General features: G+C 47.9%; 1 protein-coding gene across 1 annotated transcript in view; it reads right to left on the bottom strand.

Annotated features, from left to right (window-relative positions):
* The window catches only part of CACNA1A (calcium voltage-gated channel subunit alpha1 A), a 242,007-nt gene that overhangs the window by 79,528 nt on the left and 136,340 nt on the right, over nucleotides 1-26,139 (bottom strand). Inside the window, exons 7-19 of the mRNA XM_007469118.1 lie at nucleotides 26,019-26,122; nucleotides 24,802-24,917; nucleotides 23,637-23,693; nucleotides 22,094-22,183; nucleotides 13,678-13,887; nucleotides 10,308-10,420; nucleotides 8,949-9,061; nucleotides 8,666-8,797; nucleotides 8,298-8,370; nucleotides 6,369-6,486; nucleotides 6,166-6,233; nucleotides 2,369-2,475; nucleotides 1-684 (exon numbers count right to left, since the gene is read on the bottom strand). Coding sequence (XP_007469180.1) covers nucleotides 1-684; nucleotides 2,369-2,475; nucleotides 6,166-6,233; nucleotides 6,369-6,486; nucleotides 8,298-8,370; nucleotides 8,666-8,797; nucleotides 8,949-9,061; nucleotides 10,308-10,420; nucleotides 13,678-13,887; nucleotides 22,094-22,183; nucleotides 23,637-23,693; nucleotides 24,802-24,917; nucleotides 26,019-26,122 — 1,985 coding nt within the window. The remainder of the gene's footprint in view (nucleotides 685-2,368; nucleotides 2,476-6,165; nucleotides 6,234-6,368; nucleotides 6,487-8,297; nucleotides 8,371-8,665; nucleotides 8,798-8,948; nucleotides 9,062-10,307; nucleotides 10,421-13,677; nucleotides 13,888-22,093; nucleotides 22,184-23,636; nucleotides 23,694-24,801; nucleotides 24,918-26,018; nucleotides 26,123-26,139) is intronic.

Genomic DNA, 26,139 nt, shown 5'->3' with positions numbered 1-26,139 from the left:
CCCCGGGCCGGCCGGCTGCCCTCACGGTGCCGGGACCTCCGATCGGCCTTGTCCTCTGGGCCCTCGTCGCCTGGCCTGCGGTGCGCCCGGTGCCTGCGGGGCTCCCCGTCGGCCCCTGTGCGCGGGGACCCGCTGCGGCTTTCCCGGCTGCAACCCTGCCGGTGGGCGTGCCTCCGGTGCGGGTCGTAGACTTTGCCCCGCTCCGCCTCGCCCTCCCAGAACCCCGGCTGCTCCAGGCCGCCCTCCCGGGCGTGGTGGTCCGACTCGCGGCCGTAAGGCCCCTCCCGGCTCAGCTCGGCCTCCTGGCTGCCCGCCCAGGGCCTCCGGGTGTCCAGGCCCACGGAGCCGCAGGGGTCCCGGGCCCGGTCGTGGTAGCGGGCCTGTTTTCTCAGGAAGTCCTCGGCTCGCTGCTGCCCGAGGCGCTGGTCCACCGTGGGCTCGGCCGCCCGGCTCTTATTGGTGTTGTTGTTGCGGTTCTCCTGGGGATCGACCACCAGCGGCCGGTCCAGGTGGGTCTTCATGTCGGGCCGCAGGTGCCGGGCGTAGGAGGCCTTCCAGCGCTCGTCCGGGTCCATCTCGTTGTACAGTGCCTCCCGGCTGGCCAGCAGGTTCTGCTTCCGCATCTCGCTTGTCCGCTGCTCCCACACGGACTTGGCGGGCTTCTGGTTCTTCTGTTGTTCCTTCCTGCAACGGAAGGGCACAGGGGTTAGGGCACTGCTGGGCACTGTGGCCTGCATGGACCTCTCGGGCTAACAGGCATCTCAGCCCAGGTGAGCATCTCGGTCCAGCGGGTATCTCCACCCTGGTGGGTGTCTTGCCCCAGGTGGGCATTTCTGCTCAGGTGGGTACCTTGGCCCAGATGAGCATCTTGACCAAAGTGGGCATCTCTGTCAAGGTGGGTATCATGGCCTGGCTGGGTATCCCTGCCTAACTAGGTGTTTCAACCTGTGTGGAAAACTCAACCTGGCCAGATGTCTCGTCCTTACAGCCGTCTTGGCCCAGATGGGCGTCTTGTTCCAGTAAGGTACCCTGGCCTGGCTGGGCATTTCGGTCTAATGGGGGTCTCAGCCCAGGTGTATGTCCCCACTGACCTCTCTATTCCTCTTCAAAATTTAGCACATGGCCTCTGGGGGCTGTCCTGATATTCAAAATATTTTAACCTCTGAGACAGCCAATCATAATGGACACTGACCTGGAGCAGGTTCTGGAAGCCCTGACATGGGCGCTTGGGAGCTTGGGACAGTGCCTATCTATCCACTGGTGCAAAACACCAGTGGGGTCATGGCTGGGAGTGCTGGCTGGGCTGAAGCCCTGCCTGGAGCACACAGATGTTTCCAGGGGTTCTATGTGTATTGATAGTTTTATACAGACCATCAACTCCTATAGGCTTGCCTGCCTGAGCATGTACCTTCCTGGGCTCCCTTTCCACAGCCATCTCCTTGCACTTTGAGAAAGAAAGCCCCCTCCCCATTGTCCCATTACGCACCGCCCCACAGTATGCAAAATCCCGGGACTACCCAACAAAGGTGCAACTCAGAATATCTGTGTTAACGAATCTTTAATCAAGACACCTTAACTCTTACCACCTTAACACCTCTGATCCACCAGCAAATTCTGTCCACTCTGCCTTCATGATCTGTCTAGAATTCAGCTACATCCATGACTTGTTCAGTCACCACCCTGATCCAGCCCCCACTATCTCTTTTGCAGGGAACAATGCAGTCTTCTCCCCTGATAGCATCCAAAGGGTACCTGTGACCACCTGAGCCCCTCTCCCTCCTCAGCTCAAGAACCCTCCATGTCTCCCACCTGGCTCAGAGCAAAATTCTAGGTCCTCCCTACAGCCCACAAGGCCCTGCATGATCTGCTCATCACCTCTCTGCCCTCACCTCCCCCCACTCGCCCCCCTCACTCACTCTCCTTAAGTCATACTGGCCTCCTTCGTGTTCCCTAAACACACCAGGCATGTTCCTGCCTTAGGGCCTTTGTACATGCTGATCCCACTGCCAGCGATGCTCTTCACTCAGACCCCCACGGAGCTCCTCCCTCACCTTCCTCAGGCTTTGTCACCTTCTCAGTGAGACCTTCCCTGACAACTTTACTTAAAATCATAACTCTCACCACCCCTAGCCCTTCCTATAAACCTCAACCTCTCGTTAACGCTGTATTCCCAGCAGCTAGAACAGTGCCTGGCACATAGGACCTGCTTATTGATTATTTCTTGAGTGAAAGTGGGTAGGAGGGCAGAAGCACCTCTTCCTAAAGCTCAACCCAGTCAGGGACTGCTCCCTGCCCCCAAATTCTTGACTGGGAGGGTGCCAGAGGTTGAGGACCCCAGGGAGCATACCGGTGTACAGGGGGCACTTACACAGCTATGGACATGTTGGCTGCAGACAGAGGACTCACTTCTGCCACCTCCTTGGCTTTCTGGAGGGCGAGTTTCTGGTTGGCTGCCTCTTCTTCTTCTTGTTCATCCTAAAAGTCACATGTGATCCCTGTTCACAAAACATGAACTGGGCCTTGGGGCCTCACCTCTGACCCTATTGTTAACCAGGGGCAACATTTCAGATATTTACAAACAGGTGTGGCCTGGGTGTCAGCCCATCAGAGCCGAGGCCCAGTAATTGGAAAGGACGCCAGTCAGTTAAGTATACTGCTATCCCCTTTATGTACAGGCTCAATATCTAGCTCGTTATTAACCCTATTTTAACACGCAGTCAGAAGAAAAGGAGAAAGACTCCCTTCCCTTCCCACAATGGAAATTTTTCTGTACCCTGTCTCAATGAGCTGGAAATTAATGCAAAGATTTTCCTCTCACTTTACTTCCTGGGCCATTTAAGCTCTCTGAACCAAGACTTTTAAAGAACACTGACAAGCCCCCACGTGCAGAAAAATCTGGCAGCCCACAGCCCATCCCATGCACTGCCAGCAGCCTCCAGAAGGGGAATCAGGAGAGGAACTTATATTCTCAGCCAGTTAGGTTCAGAGAGGAGGAGGATGGGGGAAGATGTTTTAAAAATACACACAGAAAAAGACGTTTTGGGGCTTTAAATCCTTCTGCAGCCTTCATGCAGGGCCTCATTCGTAAAACAGAAAAGCCAACAAAGAAAAAGCAAAGAAAAAGCAACAAGAAAGAAATGGCCAGAGATGAACCTGCCAATAAAAAAGGTCATGTGGTGGCAGGGCACCTCTCCCACTGTGCTGAGATGTCTGGGGCAAGAAGCAACCTTACCACCTCAGAAATGGTCAGATCAGGACACTGTCTGTCAGTGACAACACAGGGGTGGGACCCCGCTGGCCATCCTGCTCTCCCAAGGCCTCCCCTCCTCCTGGCATCACACCCAGCATTTCTCAGAGATGAGTCCCTGGACCACCTGCTTAAGAAACACTGCAAATGCAGACTGCCAGGTCTCCTGAAGAACCTGGGCTGGGCCCTGGAATCTGAATTTTCAATAAGCTCCCAGTTGAGTCTGAAACACGCTCAAGTTTAACCAACGTTGCATGTGGTTAGAAGCACAAGTTCTGGACCCAAACTTCTGGATTCAAATCTCAGCTCTTTCACTTTCTGCTTACCTTGGACGAGTCTCTTAACTTCTCTGTGCCTCACAATCTTCATCTAAAATTTCAACTCTCCTCGACTTTCCCCACTTCGTTTTTCTCTTTAGCACTTATCACCATCTGACAAGTTTCTTTCTCATCTATCTCTCCCCCTAGAATATCAACGAGGGCAGGGATTTGTCTATTTTGTTCCCTGCCATGTCCCTACCTCCTAGACCCCATTCACAGTAGATTCTCAGTAAAGGCTTTTCCTTTTTAATTTCAATTTTAATTGATTAATTTATTTTTGGCCACGCTGTGGCTTGTGGGATCTTAGTTCCGTGACCAGGGACCGAACCCAGGGCCTTGGCAGTGGGAGTGCCGAGTCCTAACCACTGGACCACCAGGGAATTCCCAAATGCTTTTCAATGAATGACAAAATCTGTAAAATGGGGATCAGAGAATTTGCCTCCTAGGTTTTCTGTGAGGGTTAAATGAGATAAAAACCTACTACTACTATATATAAAATAGATAAACAATAAGGTCCTACTGTATAGCACAGGGAACTATAGTCAATATCTTTTAATAAATTATAATGGAAAAAATATGAAAAAGAATTATATATATGTATAACTGAATCACTTTGCTGTACACCAGAAACTAACACAACATTGCAAATCAACTATATTTCAATAAAAAAATTAAAAAAAACCCCAACCACATCAGGGGCTTAGTGGGGTCCCTGCCACATATTAAATGCCTGAGAAATGCTTGTGGAATAAATGAAGGAAAGAATGAGGGTCTGGAAGACACGTCACAGGAGATGAGCTTTCTCCTTCCCCTTCTCCCACCCTCCTGAGGTATCTCCTCCCCCATGATGGCCCTTGAGGATGGGGTCTTGGAACCTGGATGAGATCATGGCTGGAACAGCCCCTGAAGCACTGACGCCAGCCAGCTCCGTGGTGGTCAGGACTGTGGCTGTGTGCTTGGGGTGGCGGAGACTTCTGTTTCCCCCAGTCGGAGCTGGGCCCAGGGAAGTCTCTCTCCCTCCTGCCAAGGCTGGCAGATGGAGGGTTGGCAAAGTCTGCTCGGTTCAGTTCAGTTCCCTGAACATGGCCTGAACACCTCGTGGCACTGGGGATGGGGCTGTGAAGCTGAGGCAGGTCCCAGGCCTGGACCTCCTAGGCTGAATGATTCTGCACACATTCTTTTAATGTGATGAGGCTGCTGGAGAAAGGCTAAGGTCAGACGACCGCTAGCTCCTAAGATGCCTTTGTTCTTGGCACCCTCCCCTCAAATTGCAAAAAGGTGCCCAGCTTCCTTCGTGCAGTGCACAACCTGTACAACCGTTCCCAGTCGCTCTGCTTGTGGGCTATCCCAGGGGTGTGAGCTGTGTTACTGAAAGCAATATTGCCTCCTCTATGACTAGCTGAGGTGGACCTGAGTCCCAGGGAGTCCAAGGCTGCCCTACGGGGCATCTGGCACCAGGTTTTGTCCAGATAATCCAATATCACTGACCATGAATGAAAACTGGACTTCTCCTCACATGGATGGAGAAGTCCATCCAATGGACTTCCCCCCAACATCCCCCCCAATTCCCTTCTGATCTCATTTCCTGTACTCTTCTCTGTTCTGTGAGGGGTCACACCTCTGCTCTTTCAGTTCCTAGATATGTGGTGAGGTCACAACCCTCCGGGCCCCAGTTTTCCCATCTGTGAAATGAGCATAACAGTAACTCCCTATCTCTTATGCTTTCTGGTGTCTGGCTTACAAGAGGGGCAATCACATTTTCCTTGGTTGTTGTTATTTTTATTTTTATCATTACCTGCTCAGCTGGGGCTCAAATGAAAGCTGGCAGGGTGTGTGGGTAGACAACTTAGGTTCTGGAACTTGCCAAGTCTGCGTTCGAATCCTAGCCTTCCCTTTACCAGCTCTGTAAAATGTGAGCTCTAGGTCCAGGTGCCTGCTCATGCCAAGTGACTTACAAAGGCTCCCTTTATTGAGCACTTCCTGTGCGTCAAGAACTGTACTGAGCACCTGACATGTATAGCATGATGCTCTAAACAGTAGCAGATATTATCATCCCATCTGGGGCCAGTGATTTTGCCTTTCTGAGCCTCAGTTCCCCCTTCTGCAAAAGGGAGATAACAGCAATGCCTGGAACCATGAGCACATATAATTCTTTACTGCTACCACTCAATGATGAAGTCCAGCCAACTCCCAAGCTCACAGGGACAAACACTGAACCTCAGGACCTTGTCTGCGTTATTCTCCATCTGTCCCCTCCTTTCGGGTTTAGGGCGGTGTGACAGTGCCTGCTATCCTAGAGGCTGCCACATTCCTTGGAAGTCCCTTGACACTGCCCACTCCTTATAAATGGGCACTCTGGTGGAGTTTGCCATCTGTTTCCTGTAGAAACCCTGCTGCCTTAGCCCCCCTCCTTTGCTGTAGAATCCACTTTATTATGGACAGTCTATTTTGGGGGTGGGGGAGGAGGCACTTTCTCCCCGGTACAGTGCATCCAGGGCAAAAGCTCTGACCCTAGCCCCTACCCCCACCTGGCACGGTCCTGATCTGCCATGAGCAGGTGGTAACTTTGCCACAGCAACATTCTCCCACCAACCCCACCTTGGTGAGCTCCTGGGCGTTGGCCAAATTATCCACTGCGATGGCCAAGAACACGTTCAGGAGGGTGTCTGCAAACGTCGGAGTCAGGGAAAGCATCGCCACTTGGACCTTGATATCTGGGACTCCTGAATCCCCCTCTTGTGCCCCCCAGTCTGCTCTCCCTGAGGCCCGGGCACGTCCCCATTTCCCCACACAGAGGATACAGTTCCCAAAGAGCGTCAGCACGATGAAGTAGATGGAGAACACCATGCCGCCCTGCACACCCCCCTGAGACTTGATGCCGTCGTACATGACCTCATTCCAGTCTTCGCCCGTCAGGATCTGAAAGGGGAGGGAGAAACACACAGCCAACCCCCTCTCAACCTTGGGCCCCTCGGAGATGCAGCTGTGGAGCCGGAACCTGCCGTGTGGGCCCCTCCTTGGCCCTTGTCTCTGGGTGGGGAGGGTCTCATCTGTTTGCAAGAGGAAAGGGCTGTCCCTGCATTGAGGGGCTCTCAGCCTGTTCTAGGAAAAAGTGACCCTGCAGGAGTCACAATCTTTCTGTAACTCCATCTTCCCTGATGTGATAAGGGGATTTTGCTATAGGCTGAGTTGTACTCCCTAAATTCATATGTTGAAGATCTAAACCCTTGTGTGATGGTATTTGGAGATGGGAGGGAATTAGGATTAGATGAAGACATGACAGTGGGGCCCTCATGAGGGGATTGGTGCCTTTATAAGAAAAGACACCAGAGAACTTGGTCTCTCTCTCTCTCTCTCCCTGCCATGTGAGAGAGAAGTGAGAAGGCGGCCGTCTGCAAGCCAGGAAGAGAGTCCTCACCAGGAACCAACCCTGCATGCACCCTGATTGTGGAACTCCAGCCTCCAGACCTGTGACAAATAAATTTCTCTTGCCATATATTCACTGGTACTTCTGGACTGCTGTGTCTGGGGGTGGTAATGGTGGCGGTACTGGTGACCAGAGGAAGCGTCAGGTAAAGGGACACAGGTGCTGGCAAATAGAAGCTGTGCAGATGCGTATGGGAAGGGCTATGTATGTAGCATCCACACAGTTGTTAAAAAGTATCCAACTTCCCTCCTTTGTATTATTTCCATGAGGATAAAGTAAATGTGAAAGAACTCCCAAAACATTAATCTGTTAATGCAGGGTTTTTTAGCCTTGGTACTACTGACATTTGGGACTTCCTCTCGTCCTATGCACTGTAGGGTGTTGACCGGCATCCTTGGCCTCTACCCATCAGATGCCAGTAACATCCACCCACACCCCCAGTTGTGACAACCCAAAATGTTTTCAGATACTACTAGGTGACCTTGGGGGACAGACTCCCTCTTGGGCAAGAACCCTTGTGCTGAAGATATATGGATGGTGATTACTACTATTCATAATCATTTATGTGAGGGCTCAGAACTTCATGGATGGTTTCCCTTTCCAAGCCCCTGTCTAGGGGTCTCATTTAGAAATTACCTCTCCCACAGGAGAAGAGAGGAGTGAAGTCACATTTTCCATAAACTCTCTGTCCCCTAAAGAGACAGAACCCACATGGAAAGGCTCTGGAAGCTAGGCCAGTTCCAAACCTCAGGGCATGTGCCTACATGGGTACAGAAATTGGTTTGGGGAGACCACCCAGGGTCAATCTGTTTGCCTTGGAATATGGGATCAGGGTGTCTTCCAATCTGGGGGAGGAGGTGTATTATCCATGTCTATTACTTTCTATATTCTGATGCTTTGACATATGTGGGAGGCCTTGTTGACCCTGGAGGGAGTCAGGACTAGCTAATTCTTAGAGATAGTAACCACCTTGCCTGTGAACATGCATTTTCAAATGCAAACCAACCAATCCAGAGCCCACACTCCCAACCACCTCCACTATTGGGCTCTTACAATCAGGGCCAACCCTCTCCTGCCAGAATCAGCCCAGGGTCAGGTACCAGACAACTCAGGACAGCTCCAGGGCCTGATGAAATTATTTAAACTAGCCAATCCTAAGCCTGCTTAATGTGCCTTGCCCATTTCTTCCTGTGGAAACCACAATAAAGGCTCCTGCCCACGTTCCCCGCTCCCTCTGCCTCCTGATGAACTCTGGTGCTTCCCTGTATGTCCCTGAATTCATGGGGCTGGGTGAAGGTTGTACCTGAAATACCGTCATTATTGCTGCTGGAAAGGTGTCGAAGTTGGTAGGTGGAGTCCCTTCATCAAAATTAAACCTGCAGAGAGGACACAGACATTTCATGTTGGTCCCACCTCAGGTGTCCTGAGGGCTTGGTTCAGTACCTTGTATCCAGGGCAGTATCTCTGTCCCCTAAAAGGACACCCTGCGTGGTACCCGGGCCCCACCCAACTGGGTGAGTGCACTGGGCATCCAGGCCACGAGGAGGGCAGACTGTGTGATGCAGGTGGGCCTGGGCCTCTGGAGGCACTGAGCAAGGTGCCTGGCGGGGGGAGGAGGCCCTGGGCTGGACCCCAGGGAAGCAGACGTCAGAGAATCCGCTGAGCACTCACTGGCCACCAAAGAGTTGCATTCCCAGGAGGGCAAAGACGACGATGAACAGGAAAAGGAGGAACAACAGGCTGATGATGGATTTCATGGAGTTGAGAAGAGAGACGACCAGGTTCCTGAGAGATGCCCAGTACCTGCCAACAGAGGCCAGGGTTTGGGGGGGTGGGGGTCAGGCTGGGCCAGGGCGGCAGCAGCTAAGCCCACCTTCCCAACATGGTGGAGGTGGCCCCACCCTGGCCCCCATCCCCATTCCCATCGGGATGCTAGGGAACCCCAAAGACTCACTTTGTGACTTTGAAAATACGCAATAACCTGAGGGCTCGTAACACACTGATTCCAAAGGATGTGCCGGGTTTTATGACGGCCCAGATGACCTCAAAGATGCTCCCGATGATGACCTAGAACAGAGGACCCTGTCTTATGTCCAGGCTCCTTGCAGACGTGCCCTGGGTCTGAACCTTGCAGGAACCCAATCCAACTCCCACCCTCAAATAGAATCAGGGTGAGGGTCTCAGACCCCTCTCATCCCTTCTCTTTTTTAACTTATTAAGAGCTGATGAGCACAAAGAATTCATGAAACACATAATTACAGAGCGAATGCCCACAAAACCACCACCTATGTCGAGAAATAAGACATGTCAGCAGCCTGAAAGCCTCCAGGGACCCCTAGACATTAGCCCACCACCTTGAATTTTATGCTAACCATTTCCTTTAACCATTTGCATTTAAAAAATTGAGGCGGAATTCACATAACATAAAATTAACCAGAAAGGTTAACTCAAAATAGTGCACAACGCAGTGGCCTTTAGTACATTCACCATGTTGTATAACCATCACCCCCCTCTAGTTCTGAAACATTTCCATCACCCCCCAAGAAGACCCCGGACCCATTAGCAGCCACTTCCCATCCCCCTCTTCCCAGCCCCTGGCAACCACTAATCTACTTTCTGTCACCGGAGATTTGCCTGTTCTGGTATTTCATATAAATGGAATTATGTAACATGTGACCTTTTATTTTATGTCTGGCTTCTTTCGCTTATCATAATGTTTTCGAGGTCTTTGCCTTTTTAAAGCATTCAAGGATCCTCCGTAATCCATATAGCTTAGTTTTACCCATCTGAACTTTCATGAACAGAATCATGCTGTATGGACTGGTTTTGTCAGTGCCTTGCTTCCTTTTGTGCAGTATTATGTGGCTGATGGGTGTGGCTGTTTTTGGTTGCCTCTCATTGGTGCAGAGAATTTCGTTATGTGGCTAGGCCACAACTTTATCCACTCTATTGCAAAGGAATATTTGGGGCGTTTGGTCTGGGACTAGCGAGGCTGCTCAGGACATTCTTGTATGTGTCTCCTGGGCATCTGTGTGAGTTTCTCCAGGGTGAATCCCTAGCAGTGGAATCGCCAGGTCAATCCTACTTTCCAAAAAGGGTCCACAAATTTCCCCTCCCACTAGCAGTGGTTGAGGAGGGCTCTAGGGGCTCTGTATCCTTGTTGAAGTTGGGATTGTCCTTTCATTCCTTTTGCATTCAGCAAAGTCTCTCATATCCAGGGGTGATCCTACTTCTTTCTTTTGCATGTCCCCAGGTGTCAGCCATTCTCAGCTAGAGCTGGAGAACTGAAATCCTTAGAAACCAGACCACTTACCCCACAATCAAAACAGTTGAAGGAAGAGTGGAAGTAAGGCCGCGTCCCAAGCCCGTACATTTTTATAAACATTTCGGACATAAAGAGTCCTAAGAAAATGAATTCTGCATAGTCTAGAAGGGAGAGGGCGGAAAACAGAGGAGGTTAGATCTGTGGGGGGGAGGTTCCAGATGGCTCTGACATTCCTGTTAATTGCAACCCTGGCTGGTGGGTTCCTGGGTGCTTACTATATATATTTTTTAAAAGTTAATTAATTAATTAAAAAAATTTTAAATTGAAGTGTAGTTGATTTATAATGTTTCAGGCATACAGCAAAGTGATTTAGTTTTATATATATATATATATATATATATATTCTTTTTCATATTCTTTTCCATTATGGGTTATTACAAGATATTGAATATATTTCCCTGTGTTATACAGTAGGTCCTTGTTGTTTATTTCATGCATCTTACTACGTTTTTAAAATGAACAAATGAATGAATTAACTAACTGACTAACAGCTAACTGACTGACTAATTGGATAACTAACAAAGTGGTTCCATAATGCCAGCATGTCATAATCTAAGAATTATGACTAAACCACTTTTATACGTCTGACTTCCAAAGGAATAATAGAAATAGAAATCATGACAGTGTCCTATTTGTAATCCTTGTGTTGGGGACTTAGCTGGAGGCCACAGGCAACTAATCTAAGGCATGGCTTTTCTCCGAACCTTGAAAACTCATTTACGTCCCTTGGAAATCTTGTCTTTCTGATGTGTGAAAGTCGTGATGCAAGATAAAGCCTTTTGTTTTTTGGTGAGAAAGCATAATGGTGCAAATACCTTGGGGAGAGGTAACTCATGGTTATTTGTTTGCTCCAGCAAAGAAATGTTTAATAGCAGTCCCTTTTCTGAGACGGCTTTCTTGGCAGGGTAGGAAGTTGAGGGGTCAGGAAGGGCATGAGTAGTCACCTACTGGAGGGGAAGGAGAGGTAAGGAGGAATTCTGAGGGGAAGAAAGCATACAGAAAGGGAAGACAGAGGACCCAAACCTCCAAGAATTCCATTTTGGTCACATAGCTAACTCTGTTTGAAGGTCAAGGGTATTTGTTATATCATTCTTTTTTTTAGTGGTGTAAGATTTTTTTTCTAGTTCTTTGTGATTTTACTTTCTTTTTCTTTTTTTTTGGCTGTACCGCGCAGCTTGTGGGATCTTAGCTCCCCAATCAGGGGTTGAACCCGGGCCCTTGGCAGTGAAAACGCAGAGTCCTAACCACTGGACCACCAGGGAATTCCCTGTTATATCATTCTTTTAAGAGGTGGTTTGAACTGACTGTTAAGGTCTTTCCCACTCATTCCTGATGGAAACTTTCCCTTAGTTTTAGGACTCCAGGGAGCTCCTAGTATCTGAGGGAAACTCTAGGGTCTCCAAGGCCCCTGAGACCAAAATTGTCAGCAAGGGAAATCTGTCCATAACATCTGGTGTATTCCAAACACCACCAGAAGAAACTCTGGGAGAACTTAAGAGTTTCCAAGATACCTGTTCCCCAGTTACCATGGAAATATGATAGCTGGTGATGCACAAGACCTGAGAGAATTACTTATCTGTAGCACTAGGGGGTCTGGAAGAACTTTCAGGGTCATCACATCCAATTTCCACCAAGTACAGAAGAGGAATTTGAGACCCAGAGAAACGACTACACTTCATTGATTCCAAGACACATATTTTTGTTCACATTTTGACATCTCCGAAACTGGGGTGTATCTTAAAATTGGCATGTCCTAGTTTAGATGGCAGCATTGTTTTATTTCTTAGTGGCACATAAAGTAAAAATAAAAGAGTGCCTTATAATTGAAGATGTGTTTGATTGATGGACAATGGTAAGAGCTTGTCCAAGGTCACACGGAGAGTTAGGGGCAGGGCCGGCATCAAGAACCCAGGTTACCTGGTAATCAGGGCAGGGATGTACCATCAGATACAGCTTGGACTCTGGGTTCAAATCCTGGCTACATCACTAACTAGCTGTGTGACTCTGGGCAAGTTGCTTAACCTCTCTGTGTTGCAGTTTTATCAACTGGAAATTGATAATTAAAGGACGTTTACAGACACAGAGGCCCCAGGCAGGAAGTCCCAACCCCCTGTTCCTGAACCAGGACAGATAGAGCAAGGTGATTAGTGGGGAGAATATGGGAGATTAAAAATAGGCTATCAGAGGAGGTCAAGACAAAAAGTAAATAGTCCTCATTTATAAATGACTCCAGGGGGACTAAATGCAATTACTAAGGTTGGAACTAGGTCAGGGCTCTCGGAAGGAGAACTGGCCCCTGGGGAATATCCTGGGGTGGGGGTGGTTCAGCCTATGTGACTGGGAACAATGAGGGTTACAAGGAGACAATGACATGGACCAGGCTCCCAGGCCTCTCTAGGCTGAAGACTCAACTTCTCCAACGGTTGTCTGGGTTAATCTGAACCAGGTCAGAAGGGTAGAGAATCTACAGACCTAAGTCAGACAAGCCAGTAGATGTAGGAGGAGGGCAGCCAGCAGGAAAAAAGGTTTTGGGGAGTCCTCACTCGGGGCCCATAAGCCAGAGCCAAGGTATCCACTTGCCTTCCTCACTGTCCAGCCGTTACTCTTGTTGATTCCTAAGAGCTCTTTACTTTTTAAATCGTGCTCAGAGGTCTCCCCACCTTTCACTGCTTCTTTCCCCACACCTGGTCATCAGTTTTGATACTATCTCATATTAATTCCTGAAATCTGGGAATAGGCCCAGAAGGGCAAAGCCTTGGAAATCCTGGTACTCACTGAGGGAGCAAGATGTTTTCACACTTGTTAGAGAGTATCTTCTAGGAATGAATCCCAGACATAAGGAAGTCAAAAAGGACAGGAGATGAAAGGGGAAAGAAGCAGAAGGTTTGAAAGAAAAGGGAAGAAGCAGAGAGTCAGAAATGAGAATAGAAAATGGGTACAACATACAGGTCACTTTTTAATCTCTAATGTGCCCCCATCTCTCAACCATAAATTATTTGATTCCCAGAGATGCACCTAGAAATCACATGTATGTTTCTGTCTCTATCTGGCTGTCTCGCAGTCTCTGACTCTCTCTGTCTCTCTTCCAATGCACCCCTATGTGCCTTTCTTAGAAAGTGATCATGGAAGTCTCTGGTGGCCTAAATTCCAGCTTCCAGCTCAGGCCCAAAGAAATAGGGTTCTGTCATTGTTGCAGCAGCAACATCAGCCCCAAGTTGAGTTGTCGACATGGCCAAATGAAAGGACAAAGTCAATGAGGACCAAAGAAGGAACACATACCATCAGAGAAAGAGAACTGGAAAAAGGGTGTGAGGAAGGGGTCAGGGAGCCGGTGGGGGTGGGGCCAGGAGGTACTCACAGAGGAAGTCGGAGAGCCACTCGGGCTGGTTGTAATGAACGATAGCGACACACAGCGTGTTGAGGGCTACCAGACTAAGCACAGTCCAGTAGAAGGCCTGAGTTTTGACCATGCGGCGGATGTAGAAACGCATCCTCCTCTCCTTTTTGTGAAAAAAGGTTGAGTTCTCCAGCTTGGCACTTTTAATGCTGGCTCGGGCGAAGGGAGACCCTGCCAGGGAAAGGATGGAGAATGTCAAGGTGTTCCTGCAGAGGAAATTAACCGATGCATGGCCCAGGCACGGATTGTGGCCAGGAAATCCATTAGCCTCCCAAGCAAGGAAGCCACTGGGAACAATCATGACCTATGGGCTTAGCTTTCCAGAGATGGAGCTTATGAGAAGGTGATGCCCCTGAAAATAATAGTATTGGAAATAACCAATGAGTGCTCAGGATGTCAATGGGGAGGCTGATGGCTCTTCATTGCTGGAGCCAACTTTCTGTATCTTCCTCTCCTGGCCATGTCTGATGACTCTGGGGGGTCATGCCACAGGGTGGGATAAGGTAGGAGCCTCTGCTCAGGACTCCCAGTGCAGAGGTAGGTAGCAGAACTGCATGGACCATACTTGGAAAGCCTCCAGGAGGAGGTGTGGATAGGATCCTAGTTTTCCACGGACATTTCACTTTAGAAATAATCACCAAAGAATGAGCCAGCTGTGCCCACTGCCTATGTATATTTTTGCTCCTAAGCATTTACAAGGTACCTACTGTGCCAGGCTCTGTCCCAGGTGTTCCAGATACACGTTAACAGAGTCCTGCACTCCTGGGACTGATACTCCAGCGGGGGAGACGGAGAGCAAGCATAATATAATAAATAGTAAATTAATAGTGTGATGGGGGACTTCCCTGGTGGTCCAGTGGCTAAGGTTCCACACTCCCAATGCAGGGGGCCCGGCTATGTTCCCTGATCAGGGAACCAGATCCCACATGCTGCAACTAAGAGTTCACATGCCACAACTAAAGATCCTGCGTGCTGCAAATAAGACCTGGCACAGCCAAATAAATAAATAAATATTAAAAAAAATAGTGTGATGGAAGGTGAAAAGTGCTTTGGAAAAAAGAGAAAGTAGAGCAAAATAAGGGGACTAGGACCCCCAGGAGGGACCACTGGACAGGTGGCAGTATTAAATCAAGTAGTTAAGGTGAAGGGGTTGGCCTGAGCTACCTTAGGACCTTAGGTACCTTACGCAGAGGAAATAGCAAGTGCAAAGGCCCTGAGGCAGGAATGTGCCTGCCTGACATACTGTGGGAGCAGCATAAAGAGAACAGTGTGGCTGGAGTGGAGTGGTTCAGGTGGGAAAAGGGAAGAGGTGAGGGCAGGGAGGAGACTGGGCAGGTTGTGAAGGGCCTTGGGGGCTGTGGGGAGAACTTGGGCTTTTGTTTTGAGTGAGGTGGGAGCCATGGAGAGTTTGAGCAGAGGAGGGACGTGAGCTGACTGGGCTTCACAGGTGCCCCCTGGCTGCTGTGGGGGGCAAAGACTGTGGAAGGCAAGGGCAGGAGCAGGGAGGAGGTGACTGCTCTAGTCCAGGCAAATGATAATGGGGCTACCACCCCACAGTGGGCAGATTTGGGATGTATTGTTTAAGGTAGATTTCGACATTTGCTGAGGGACCAAGTGTGGGTGGAAGAGAGAGGGAGAAGCCAAGGTTTTTGGCCTGAGCCCCGGGAGGGATAGGAGGGAGGTTCAGAGCTCAGTTTTGGATAGATTGATTTTACCTTCTAAAATACCTCCTCTTGTGGAACTTCCCTGGTGGCGCAGTGGAAAAGAATCCGCCTGCCAATGCAGGGGACACAGGTTCGAGCCCTGGTCTAGGGAAGATCCCACATGCCGCAGAGCAACTAAGCCCATGTGCCACAACTACTGAAGCCTGTGCGCCTAGAGGCCGTGCTCCACAGCAAGAGAAGCCACCGTGATGAGAAGCCCGCGCACCACAGTGAAGAGCAGCCCCTGCTTGCTGCAACTAGAGAAAGCCCGTGCACAGCAACGAAGGCCCAACACAGCCGAAAATAAATTAAACAAAACAAAACAAAACAAAACTTCCTCTTGAAAATCTTCCATTGCATTCATTTGTTTATTGTTCTTCATTGGTTCATTCATTCTTTCATTTATTCATTAGTGTGCTCATTCGTTCATTTATTTGTGCATTCATTCATTTGTTCACTCATTGGTATGTCATTCATTCACTCTTTCATCATTTGTTCATTCATTAGTGCATTCATTAATTCACCAATTTGTTTCTTCATTCATTTATTCACACATTCATTCATCCATCCACCCATCCATTATTCATTTGTTCATCCATCCATCCATCCATTCATTCATTTGTTCATTTATACGTTCATCCATCAAGCACTTCATAAACCTCATCACACCAGCCAGGCATGGGACACGGAAAACATCTCTCAGGATGCCACTTCCTATTAGCAAAATTCTAAACACAGGCTGTGAGTTGGCACCCCAGGGGCCATACTGGTTCATCCTGGGTTTGTGAAATTTAAAATTACTGGTCTACATTTAAAAACTGGGAGATTTTCCATAAAAATATGGATTTCAGCTTCTCATGAATGAAAATAACAGCTGACGTTTTTTGAACATTTAGAAGGCACTGCGGGGGATGCATTTTACACAGTAAGCTCCTCATCACAACCTTAGGAAGTAGGGACCGTCATTAACACCGTTTTACACCCTGAGCAAACAGAGACTGAGGGGAGTCCAGTAACTGGCTAAGAAGTGTCGAGTTACTTCAGAGCCTGTGCCCTCGGCCACCATGCTGCACTCACTCCTGGAACATGTGGCCGTGAGGAAGGGACCACATTTCTGCCCAGCAGCAGTTGGCCAGGTCCAGTGGCTGGATCCTCCCCTTATGTCCATCACCTGCCTGACCCCATGGGCATTGGGAACCCTAGGGTGGCTCTTCACACCCCTTCCCAGTTGGGACATTTCTGGTCCTTATGGCTCCCAAAGATGTGCCCAGACCCACAGGCATCCACAAGCCTTGGCCATCACACCAGGCAGGAGGCCCCTTACCCCAACTCCTGCTGGAGCCGCGTGGAAACCCGGCTCCATCACCAACAGGCGAGTGACCTTGGGCAGATGACCTCGGACAAGTCACCTTGCATCCTGGGACTCCAGTGCCTTCCACCTCACAGGGCCGTTGGGAGAAATCAATGAGTTAATATCCCCTAGCATGATGCTGGCACATCACGCTTATTGGTAAGATTAAAATCTCTTACTACAACCCTAAGAGCTGAAATCAAGACCTGTTCACATACCAACGCCTGGAGGAAGTCTTTCCTGATCACAGGGCCTGGAGACACATCCCACAATAGGCATCCCACTCATCAGGAATGGAGAGGAAAGTGAATATTACCTAAACACCTATTGCATGCCAGGCCGTGTGCCAGCTCTGTACTGTCTCCCCTATTTACTGCATTTCGTACTTGCTCTGACCCATGTTCCCTTTTTCTATACACTCTTGTCTATACTTTTCCTCTGTGGTCTGGAAGTGTAATTGCAGGCAATCCTTAGATTTAAAAAATAATTTTAATAAGCTATTTTATGAAACCCCATATATCTAAGATATCAATTTCAATGTGGAATCGAAATAGAAATATATTAAAGAGATATTTTACACTCTTTTTATTTTTGTACTATGTATTCCAAATCTAATGTGTTAGTATGAAGCACATTTCAGTTCAGATCAGCTACATTCAAGGAGTCAAGAACCAGAGGCGACCAGTCCTAGTCAGGAATGTTCCACGGTGAGGACAGCAGTATGGCACCACCAAGGCTGAATATTGGGATTTGGGGCAATTTACAGGCTCTTCAATTTCTCTGTAAATTGAAATAGGTGCTTCCCAAATTGTGGGTTGAACTGTCCTTCAAAGAGATGTGTGGAAGTCCCTAACCCCTGGTACCTGTGAATATGACTTTAGTTGGAAATAGGGTCTTTGGAGATGACATCAAGTTAAGATGAGGTCAGACTCGATTAGAGTGAGCCCTAAATCCAATGACTGGTATCCTTATAAGAGGAGAAGAGACATGGAGACACAAAGGAAAAGACCATGTGACGACAGAGGCAGAAGTTGGAGTGAGGCAAGTAAAAGCCAAAGAGAGCCCAGGATTGCTGACAACACCAGAAGCGAAGAGAAAAGCGTGGGGGCAGATTCTCCCCTAAAGTCTTCAGAGGCATCACGGCCCTGCCAACATCTTGATCTCCGTTTGGACTTCTGGCCTCCAGAGCTGTGACTCGAGAATACACTTCTGTTGTTTTAAGCCACCCAGTTCGTGGTACTTTGTGACAGCAGCCCTAGCAAACGAATACAGCCCACACTGAGCTTATACCCTTAAAACCATCTAAATGGAATCTGATTTTCCTAAAGAACTTGTGTTGTGATGGCAGATTCCATTCATGGATGAATTTTTCCTAACAATGACTCAAGGTCCATATTTCAGCAGTCAGTTGATCAACTCTACATGAGACTGTTTTGTAATGTGTTTATCAAATGAGCTGACAGCACAGTAGAGTCATCAGTTCCATAAAGCTGCATTTACTAGGGTACAACATGAGGACAAATGCCACACAGTTCCTGCCTGAGTTTGAAACACATCATTATTATTATTATTTTATGTAAATAAATAAAGGTAAAGGCATTTCCCTGCCAGAAACCTGGAATTTCAGAGGTCTCTTTCAGGATTGTTTAGGAAGCCCCTGCTAGCATAGGGGCCCCTTCCTGTGGGTTTTTGATCTATCAGGCAAGGGAGCTGGCTTTAGTTGGGTTTGCCTGTAGCAAACCTGTCTTGGGAGAACAAGGCACTGGCCTGTGTTTTGGACCCATCTACAAAGTTGAAAGTCACCTGCTTTCTTAACAGAGGTGCTATGGGACAGCGTTGGCACTTATTCAGTGTGACAGCTTTCAACTTCGGTTTATCATCTTCCTTTTATCACACGTTTATCAAATGCCAGCCTTGAATCTGGGTTCTCCAAGTAGCAAGTTTTCTTATGTCAGCCACACATTCGAGCCCCGGGGTCTCCCACAGACAAACCCTCTGTGAATCTATCATGGCTTCCTGGATCATCCCCACTCCCCCCTCGTTAGGAGCTGAACCATGTCCCACAAATTCATATGCTGAAGTTCTAACCAACCCCCACCCTGCCCCGGGGATCTCAGAATGTGACTGTATTTGGAAAGAGGGCCTTTCAAGAGGTAATTAAATTAAAATGAGATCATTAGGGTGGGCCTTAATCCTCTATGACTGGCGTCCTTATAAGAAGAGGAGATTAGGACACAGACACACATGGAGGAAAGGCCACGTGAAGATACAGAGGAAAACAACCATCTATGAACCAAGGAGAAAGGCCACACCAGAAACCAACCCTGCCAACACCTTGATCTTGGACTTCCAGCCTCCAGGACTATGAGAAAGTAAGTTTCTGTTTTGAAAAAATAAGTCACCCAGTCTGTGCTATTTTATTATGGTGACCCCAGTGAATGAATAACTCTCCCCATTGCACGTGAAGCCCAGTTAAAAAAACGCCTCCTTCAAGAAGCTTTCTTTGCTTTTCCACCAGACAAATTCCTTCCTGCCTTGTATAGCTATTAGACTCCTTATAATTAGTCTCTGTTGCTTTTAAGTAACTTTAAACTTACCTAATTACTTTTCTGATTTCAAAAGTAATGCCTGTCACTAATCCATCCACTCCAGGAACATGTCATCATGGAGAAAGTGAAAATCCTTTGCAATCCCTCCAATTTCCACATCTTTAGGTACCTCTCACACTTCTTAATATTGTTTTAAAAATGGGACCACACATTTTACATTTTGTTGTACAACTTGCTTTTTTTCACCAAAAAATATATTTCAGACACCTTTCCATGCCATAGCAACTCCATTCTTTTTCCTGGCAGCAGAGTATTCAATTGTATATAAATACTATAGTTCTTTAACCATCTCCCTATTTGGGGGCACACAGGTTGTTTCTGGTTTTTACTTTTCTGAATACCAGAAACAGTGCTGCTGAGAAGAAGCTGGTACATAGATCTTTTGCATATGTGAAGAAGTGTTTTGAAGCAGAAATTCTAGGTCAAAGAATATAAACATCAATAATTAAATAATGCCAAACCATACATCACAAACACTGCAACCTACATTCCTGACAATGGCATATGGCTATGCCCATTTCTCCTCATCGTTGCCAACACTGGGTGGTATCACTTTTTCATCTTTTTAAGAAGGACTGATGAAAAATAATATCTCCCTGTTAATTAAGAACAGGTACCCAATCTTATCCATAGAGGAGATCTTGGGTACCCTATTTTTTTTCAGTGCCTGACATTTAATAAATGTGGTATAGACAAAAAATATTTGCCTATCAAAATATAACAAAACAGATTAGAAAAATGGAAGCAAACTAAATGGGAAAAGATGTTGGACAGATGTAATGGATCAAATTCACAGAGCATTGATGGGGCATTCCAATTCCTGAATTTGCTGGAAGGAGAGAAACAGATGTATCCACAAGTGGAAATAGGACTTGTTCATCATTAAGAGGAAAAGAGTGTTTTGGCTAGAAATTAAAAATGCAAATGAAAACAAGCTTTAAGGTATCATTACAAACCGACTTATCTGGGAAAGGAAATTAAACGGGTAATAGGCAATGGCCGGTGTGGGAGAATCCGTGAGTGTCTGAAAACTTGGCAGGTTTATAAATGGGTTCAGTGTTTTTGAAATGGCTCTGTGAATAATGAGTTGAAAACATGTTAATATCTTTGATCCTATAATTATCCCCAAGGAAATCCACCCAAAGGGTGGGGGGAGTCATTGTACCTAAATGTTCCCAGCAGTGCTCCTCGTAAGGGCAAAAATTGGAAACAACTCAAACACCATATAATAAAGCCACGCTGAGCAAACCATAGTGTAGCCACCCTCTGGAGTGTGGGACAGTGACGGAAATCATTTTGAAACTCAGCAGTAAGCTTATAAACTAGGGGTGAATGAAAAAAGCAGAGTATAAAGTAGTTGGTTCATGGGGATTAGAAACACGCGTATATTTTTATTTTTATTTTCTGGCCGTGCCTCAAGCCTTGTGGGACCTTAGTTCCCCGACCGGAGATCGAACCCGTGCACCCTGCAGTGGAAGCGCCGAGTCCTAACCACTGCACCGCCAGGGAAGTCCCAGAAACACGCGTATATTTTCAATTCCCTCCTCCCTCCCTCCTTCTCTCATCCTTGCCTCTATGCTCCATATACCCCATCAGCCTTAATGCCTTCTCCCCTCAGAGTCTTGTCTTATTTCCTCTGCCTGGAAGCTCCCCCACCCACTCTTCATAACTGGAATTTTTATTTTATTTTACTTTTGCTGTACTCATGCAGCTTTCGGGATCTTCGTTCCTGCACCAAGGATTGAACCCATACCCTGGGCAGTGAAAGCGCAGAGTCCTAACCACTGGACTGCCAGGGAATTCCCTTCATAATTGGAATTTTAAAAAACCCATTTCAGAAGATAGTAGAGTCTCCTTGGAAAAGATCGAAAGCAACACAGTCTCAGTCACGAGGGGTGAGAAGGAAAGAAGTCAATGTCCTCTCCCACCTCAAATGCTGCCCTTGGAGATAACCAACAGCAACAGACTGAGCACAGCCTCCTCTCTGCTGTCACTGCCATGGTGAACTCCTACCCACCCTTCAGTTCTCATTGTCAGTGTCACCTCCTCTGAGAAGCCCTCCCTGACCACACTCCACTCTTCCAGAGCAGGCTGAGCGCGGGGCATCTCCTCTGAAGTGCTGTTATCATTACAGGTTTATTTGTGTAATGACCTGTTTAATATCTATTTTCTGCACTGGATGGCAAGATCCACATGGGTGGGGATTTGGTCTCTGTCTTGTTCACAATTGGGTACCTAATAAATGTAGCCCCTCAATGAGAACTAATGAACATAATAATATTATTCATAGATAATTAATGAATAATAATATTAGCCAATATCATGGGGACCTTATTCTCTGCCACATGTTGTTCTAAATGCTCCATGTGGATTATTATTATTATTCTTTTGGCCACGCCACGTGGCATGTGGGATCTTAGTTCCCTGACCAGGGATGGAACCTGTGCTCCCTGCAGTGGAATCATGGAGTCTTAACCACTGGACTGTCAGGGGACTCCCTATATGTAGATTATTTAGTTTTATTTCTCCTCCCAATAATATGAAAAGACATGCTCTGTTGTTATTCTCATAATCATGTCATCTGCCCCAGGACGCAGGTGGGAAGAAGCAGAATCAAGACCCAAATCTAGGCAGCCTGGTCCCCCAAGCTCTCACACTCCATCTCGAGGGCGATCAGTAATAAACGACTGCCAGGCGGCAGCAGGAAGACTTACCCACGGAGGCAATATCGGCCAGCTGATCCTCAGCTTCCTCGGGGTTGAGCAGGTCTGTCTTGCTTTTCTTTATGGTGGCTCTCCGCAGAGCTCCAACAATGGAAACATGGCAAGAGAAAAAGACGTTACCCTTTTTGCTACAAAAATGACATCGACTGAGTGTGTCCTTGGGTGCTGGGCTCTACCAGGGACTTTCTATGTGTTGTTGGATTTTACCCGCGTGGTGGTCTGGTTTGGTGGAAAGTAAGAGCATGCACATTTCACAGATGTGGAGACAGAGGCTTAGGGAGGTTACATGACTTTGCCCAAGGGGTAAAGATGAGAACCAAGTCCTGTTCAGTCTGACTCGAAGTCTGGGCTCTCAGCCATCATTTTCCCTCTAGGAGCCCTGGGATTGGATATGTAGTGACTCCTATGAAAACAGCCCACCCCTTAACCTTTAGCACACTTGCTAGGTGGGCTGGGACTGTGGAAGCCCTTCCTCAGTATTTAGGTTCTCCACCCCCAAGAGCTCGCCAGGGGACAGTGAGTACAGGCATATACTTCCAATAAAGTGATTTAGCTTTCCCTCCCCCCAAAATCCATTTTGTAACCTACTGGGATAGGGCCCCAGCTCCTTTCCTTCCTTTTCACTCCTGGTCTCTTCAATCCAAAGTCATTGCTCTGCCTAGACAACTTTCTAACATGTGAGACAACTGTCCTTAATAGTAAGCTGGATTCTTGGTGAAATTATTATTATTATTATTATTTTTTGCAGTACATGGGCCTCTCACTGTTGTGGCCTCTCCCGCTGCAGAGCACAGGCTCCGGACGCGCAGGCTCAGCGGCCATGGCTCACGGGCCCAGCCGCTCCGCGGCATGTGGGATCTTCCCGGACTGGGGCACGAACCCACGTCCCCTGCATCAGCAGGCGGACTCTCAACCACTGTGCCACCAGGGAAGCCCTGAAATTATTATTATTATTTTTTAAATTTAATTCATTTTATTTTTGGCTGCGCCGTGTGGCTTGCAGGATCCTAGTTCCCCAACCACGGATTGAACCCGGGCCACTGCAGTGAAAGCGCCAAGTCCTAACCACTGGACTGCCAGGGAATTCCCATTGGTGAAATTATTATTATTTATTTTACTTAGTGAACACAAATGGGGCTGACCCTGAGCCAGACACTGTCCTATGCATTCTATTTGCAATAATTAATATAATCCTCATAAACAATCAACTAAGGTAGGTATGCCCATTTGACAGATGGGGAAAATGGAGGCACAAAGCAGAAGAAGCTGGGCACGTGGTCAAAGCAGAAAGGGCAGGCGAGAAAGGGAAACCCTGTGTTAAGGTTCTGAAATTCCTCAAGGAAGCAGATTCCCACCATTCCCGTTATCTTCCTGAGCCTGACCTGGTCTCTTGCTTGTTCTTGGCATACCTGGGCCCTCAACATCCATTCCCTGGAAGCCCCTCAGAATGCAGTAGCCTGTCCCCCCAGCCTCGGCTCCTCCTGTGTCCCCCGGGACCCACCCCCACCCCCAGAGCCAGGTTCAGAGCAGTTACCATCAAAGGGATGCCTCTGCTCCCCGTCGGTCTCATCCTCGGCGAGGATCACCTCTTCTGAAGAGGAACAGCACATAGTTAAGCTCCAGCGTCTGGAGGACTCTCCTGGGGATGGGTTCCCTTGGACCAGGAAGGAGAAGGGTCTTCCTGGCCACTCTACTCTCCCCTTGCTTAGTGACAACTCAACCAGCCAGAAATGTGCTGCTCACTTGCTTCTGACTCCCAGCCCCACTTCAACGATGGTCCTAAAGCCAACATCATCCCTACCTCCTTCAAAATAAAAACCAACCTCCTTACCATAGCCTATAAGATCTTGCCTGATTTGGCCCCCGTCACCTCTCTGTCCTCCTTTTCTCCCACTCTCCACCTCACGCTGCTCCAGCCACACACAGCTTCCCTGCTATGACTCAACTCTACTCCTACCCCTGGGCCTTTGCACTTGCTGTTCCCTCTGCCTGGAAAGCTCTTCCCCTAGACATCCACCTGGCTTCCTTTTTCACTTCCTTCAGGTCTCGGCTCAGAGGTCACCTCCTCAGAGAGACCCCCTCTGATCACCCTGCCTTCTCCGACTGTTTTCTGCCTCCTACTCCGTTTTGTTTTTCCTCTCAGCCATTTGGCAACATCCAACGTTATATGTATTTGGTTATTTTCTGCTCTCTCACTAGACTATCAGAGTCCTGCAGGCAGAGACCAAATCTCAGTGCCCAGAGCAGTGCCTGGCACACAGCAGGTGTCCCATAAGTGTTTAAATAGCTGAACAAATAAACATGTACCTACTGTATGTGAGGCACTGCTCTTCTTAGGTGACTTAGCTTGGATTACCTTAGAGACTCCTCAAACAGCCTTACGAGGTAGGTACTATCATTATCTCTGTTTAACAGGCAGGGAAACTGAGGCACAGGGAGGTGAGCTGCACTGCTAGGAGGTGGCAGAGTTGGGATCTAACCCAATGTCTGATTTTAAAGCTCTTGAGTGTTATGTATGTCATATCCTGGCTTCATCCCGCTGGATTCTTGTTGTTAAAAACTGGAACTAGCAGTCCAGATCCTCCTCCTCCTCCCATCATGACCCTTCCCTGATCCATCTGCAAACTGCATGCATGATTCTCTGTGTGCTCCGTGGCCTGGGATTTCAATTCCTGAGCCCCAGGATGAAAGGGCCTCACCTGCTTTCGAGATCCACTCCATGTACCCATTGAGTTCTCGTTCAATCTGTTGCTGCCGCCTCAGCTTCAAAAAAGCCCGCCGGTTCTCTACCCGCTCCCTTTCTTTGGCAAACTCCCTGAAGAAACACAGAAGAGTCAGGTCTGGCTGTTTTAGAAATTTTAGGGAGTCTGTGTGCGTGTGTATGTCTGGGGATTCAGAATCCCTGGAGGGTAGTGCATTTCAACAAGAGGAATCAGGTCTTCTGAGAGAAGATCAGAATATTACAGGAGTGGGTATTTCTGCCAGCTTCCCACATTTCCCAACAACTGCACCCAGTTAGAGAAAAAAAACAAAACCATAAACCATGCCATGCCAACCACTGCTGGCTGCATACCCCATTCTCATTCTCTGTACTCCTGGCTAAAGAATAGTTTCATCCCTCTCTTAAGTTACGTTAATGACACATGAGCTGAAGATTTCTGCAGCAGCCTCACTTCTGTGATATAGGACTTTTCCAGTTTCCCCTCTTCCTCTTCCTGTTTGGAATGTGAGATGGCTATCTTGTGAGCATGAAGCACTATCCTGAGACCATGAAGCATCCATGAGATTGGAAGTCTCCAAAAGGATGTCAGAGTGGAAAGCTAGAAGACGCTGGGGTCCATCATGGCACCATGGAGCCACCAAACCAGTCCCCAGACTTCTTGTAGTGAGAAAAATGAAACTCACTTATGGTTAAGCCAGAAAAACAATCTTGTGGGTAGGGGACAATGTGTGTCATGAAAATGCATGGTTGATTGTATGCTACGATTTTATATTTGGAAAACAGGGGAGTTGGGGGAAACCCAACCTATTGTTTCTTTAAAAAAATGTAAATTATAGAAATTAAAGCTCTATAGACTTTTCTTGTGTTTTGGGTTGTGGGCCTGAAAATTTTGAGAAAACCTTCCAAGTGAGAGGTCTAAATTACAAGAGGCTTCCCCCCGCCCTGGGTGGAGGTAGCTCAGTGCCAGCGGCACAGCTTGGTGAGTGAAGGCTGGGCTGGATTTCACCTCCCATGAGTCCCTTCACTGGGTGCCTCCAGCAGTGCACAACTTATGCACCTGTACATGGCCTGCTGATAACTGTCTAATAACCCAAAGCAATAGAAGAGATCTATTCTCTGCCTGGAGAATGATGGCCTCTTCCTGGGAAGAAGATGGTGAGGGGAAGTGGGATGGGGGGAGTAGCAGAGACTTACCCAGACAGCACACCCAGCACGAGGTTCAGCATAAAAAAGGAGCCGATGATGATGAGGGGGATGAAGTACAACCAGTTCCAAGTGTTCCCTGAGGCATCGTTGCTCTATGGGGGGGGGGGGG

The sequence above is a fragment of the Lipotes vexillifer genome, unplaced genomic scaffold, assembly GCF_000442215.2.
Source record: "Lipotes vexillifer unplaced genomic scaffold, Lipotes_vexillifer_v1.1 scaffold1699, whole genome shotgun sequence".
In the NCBI taxonomy this organism is placed as follows: domain Eukaryota; kingdom Metazoa; phylum Chordata; class Mammalia; order Artiodactyla; family Lipotidae; genus Lipotes; species Lipotes vexillifer.
Note: the sequence above shows the minus strand (reverse complement) of the source record. Positions and strands in the feature narration are given on the sequence as shown.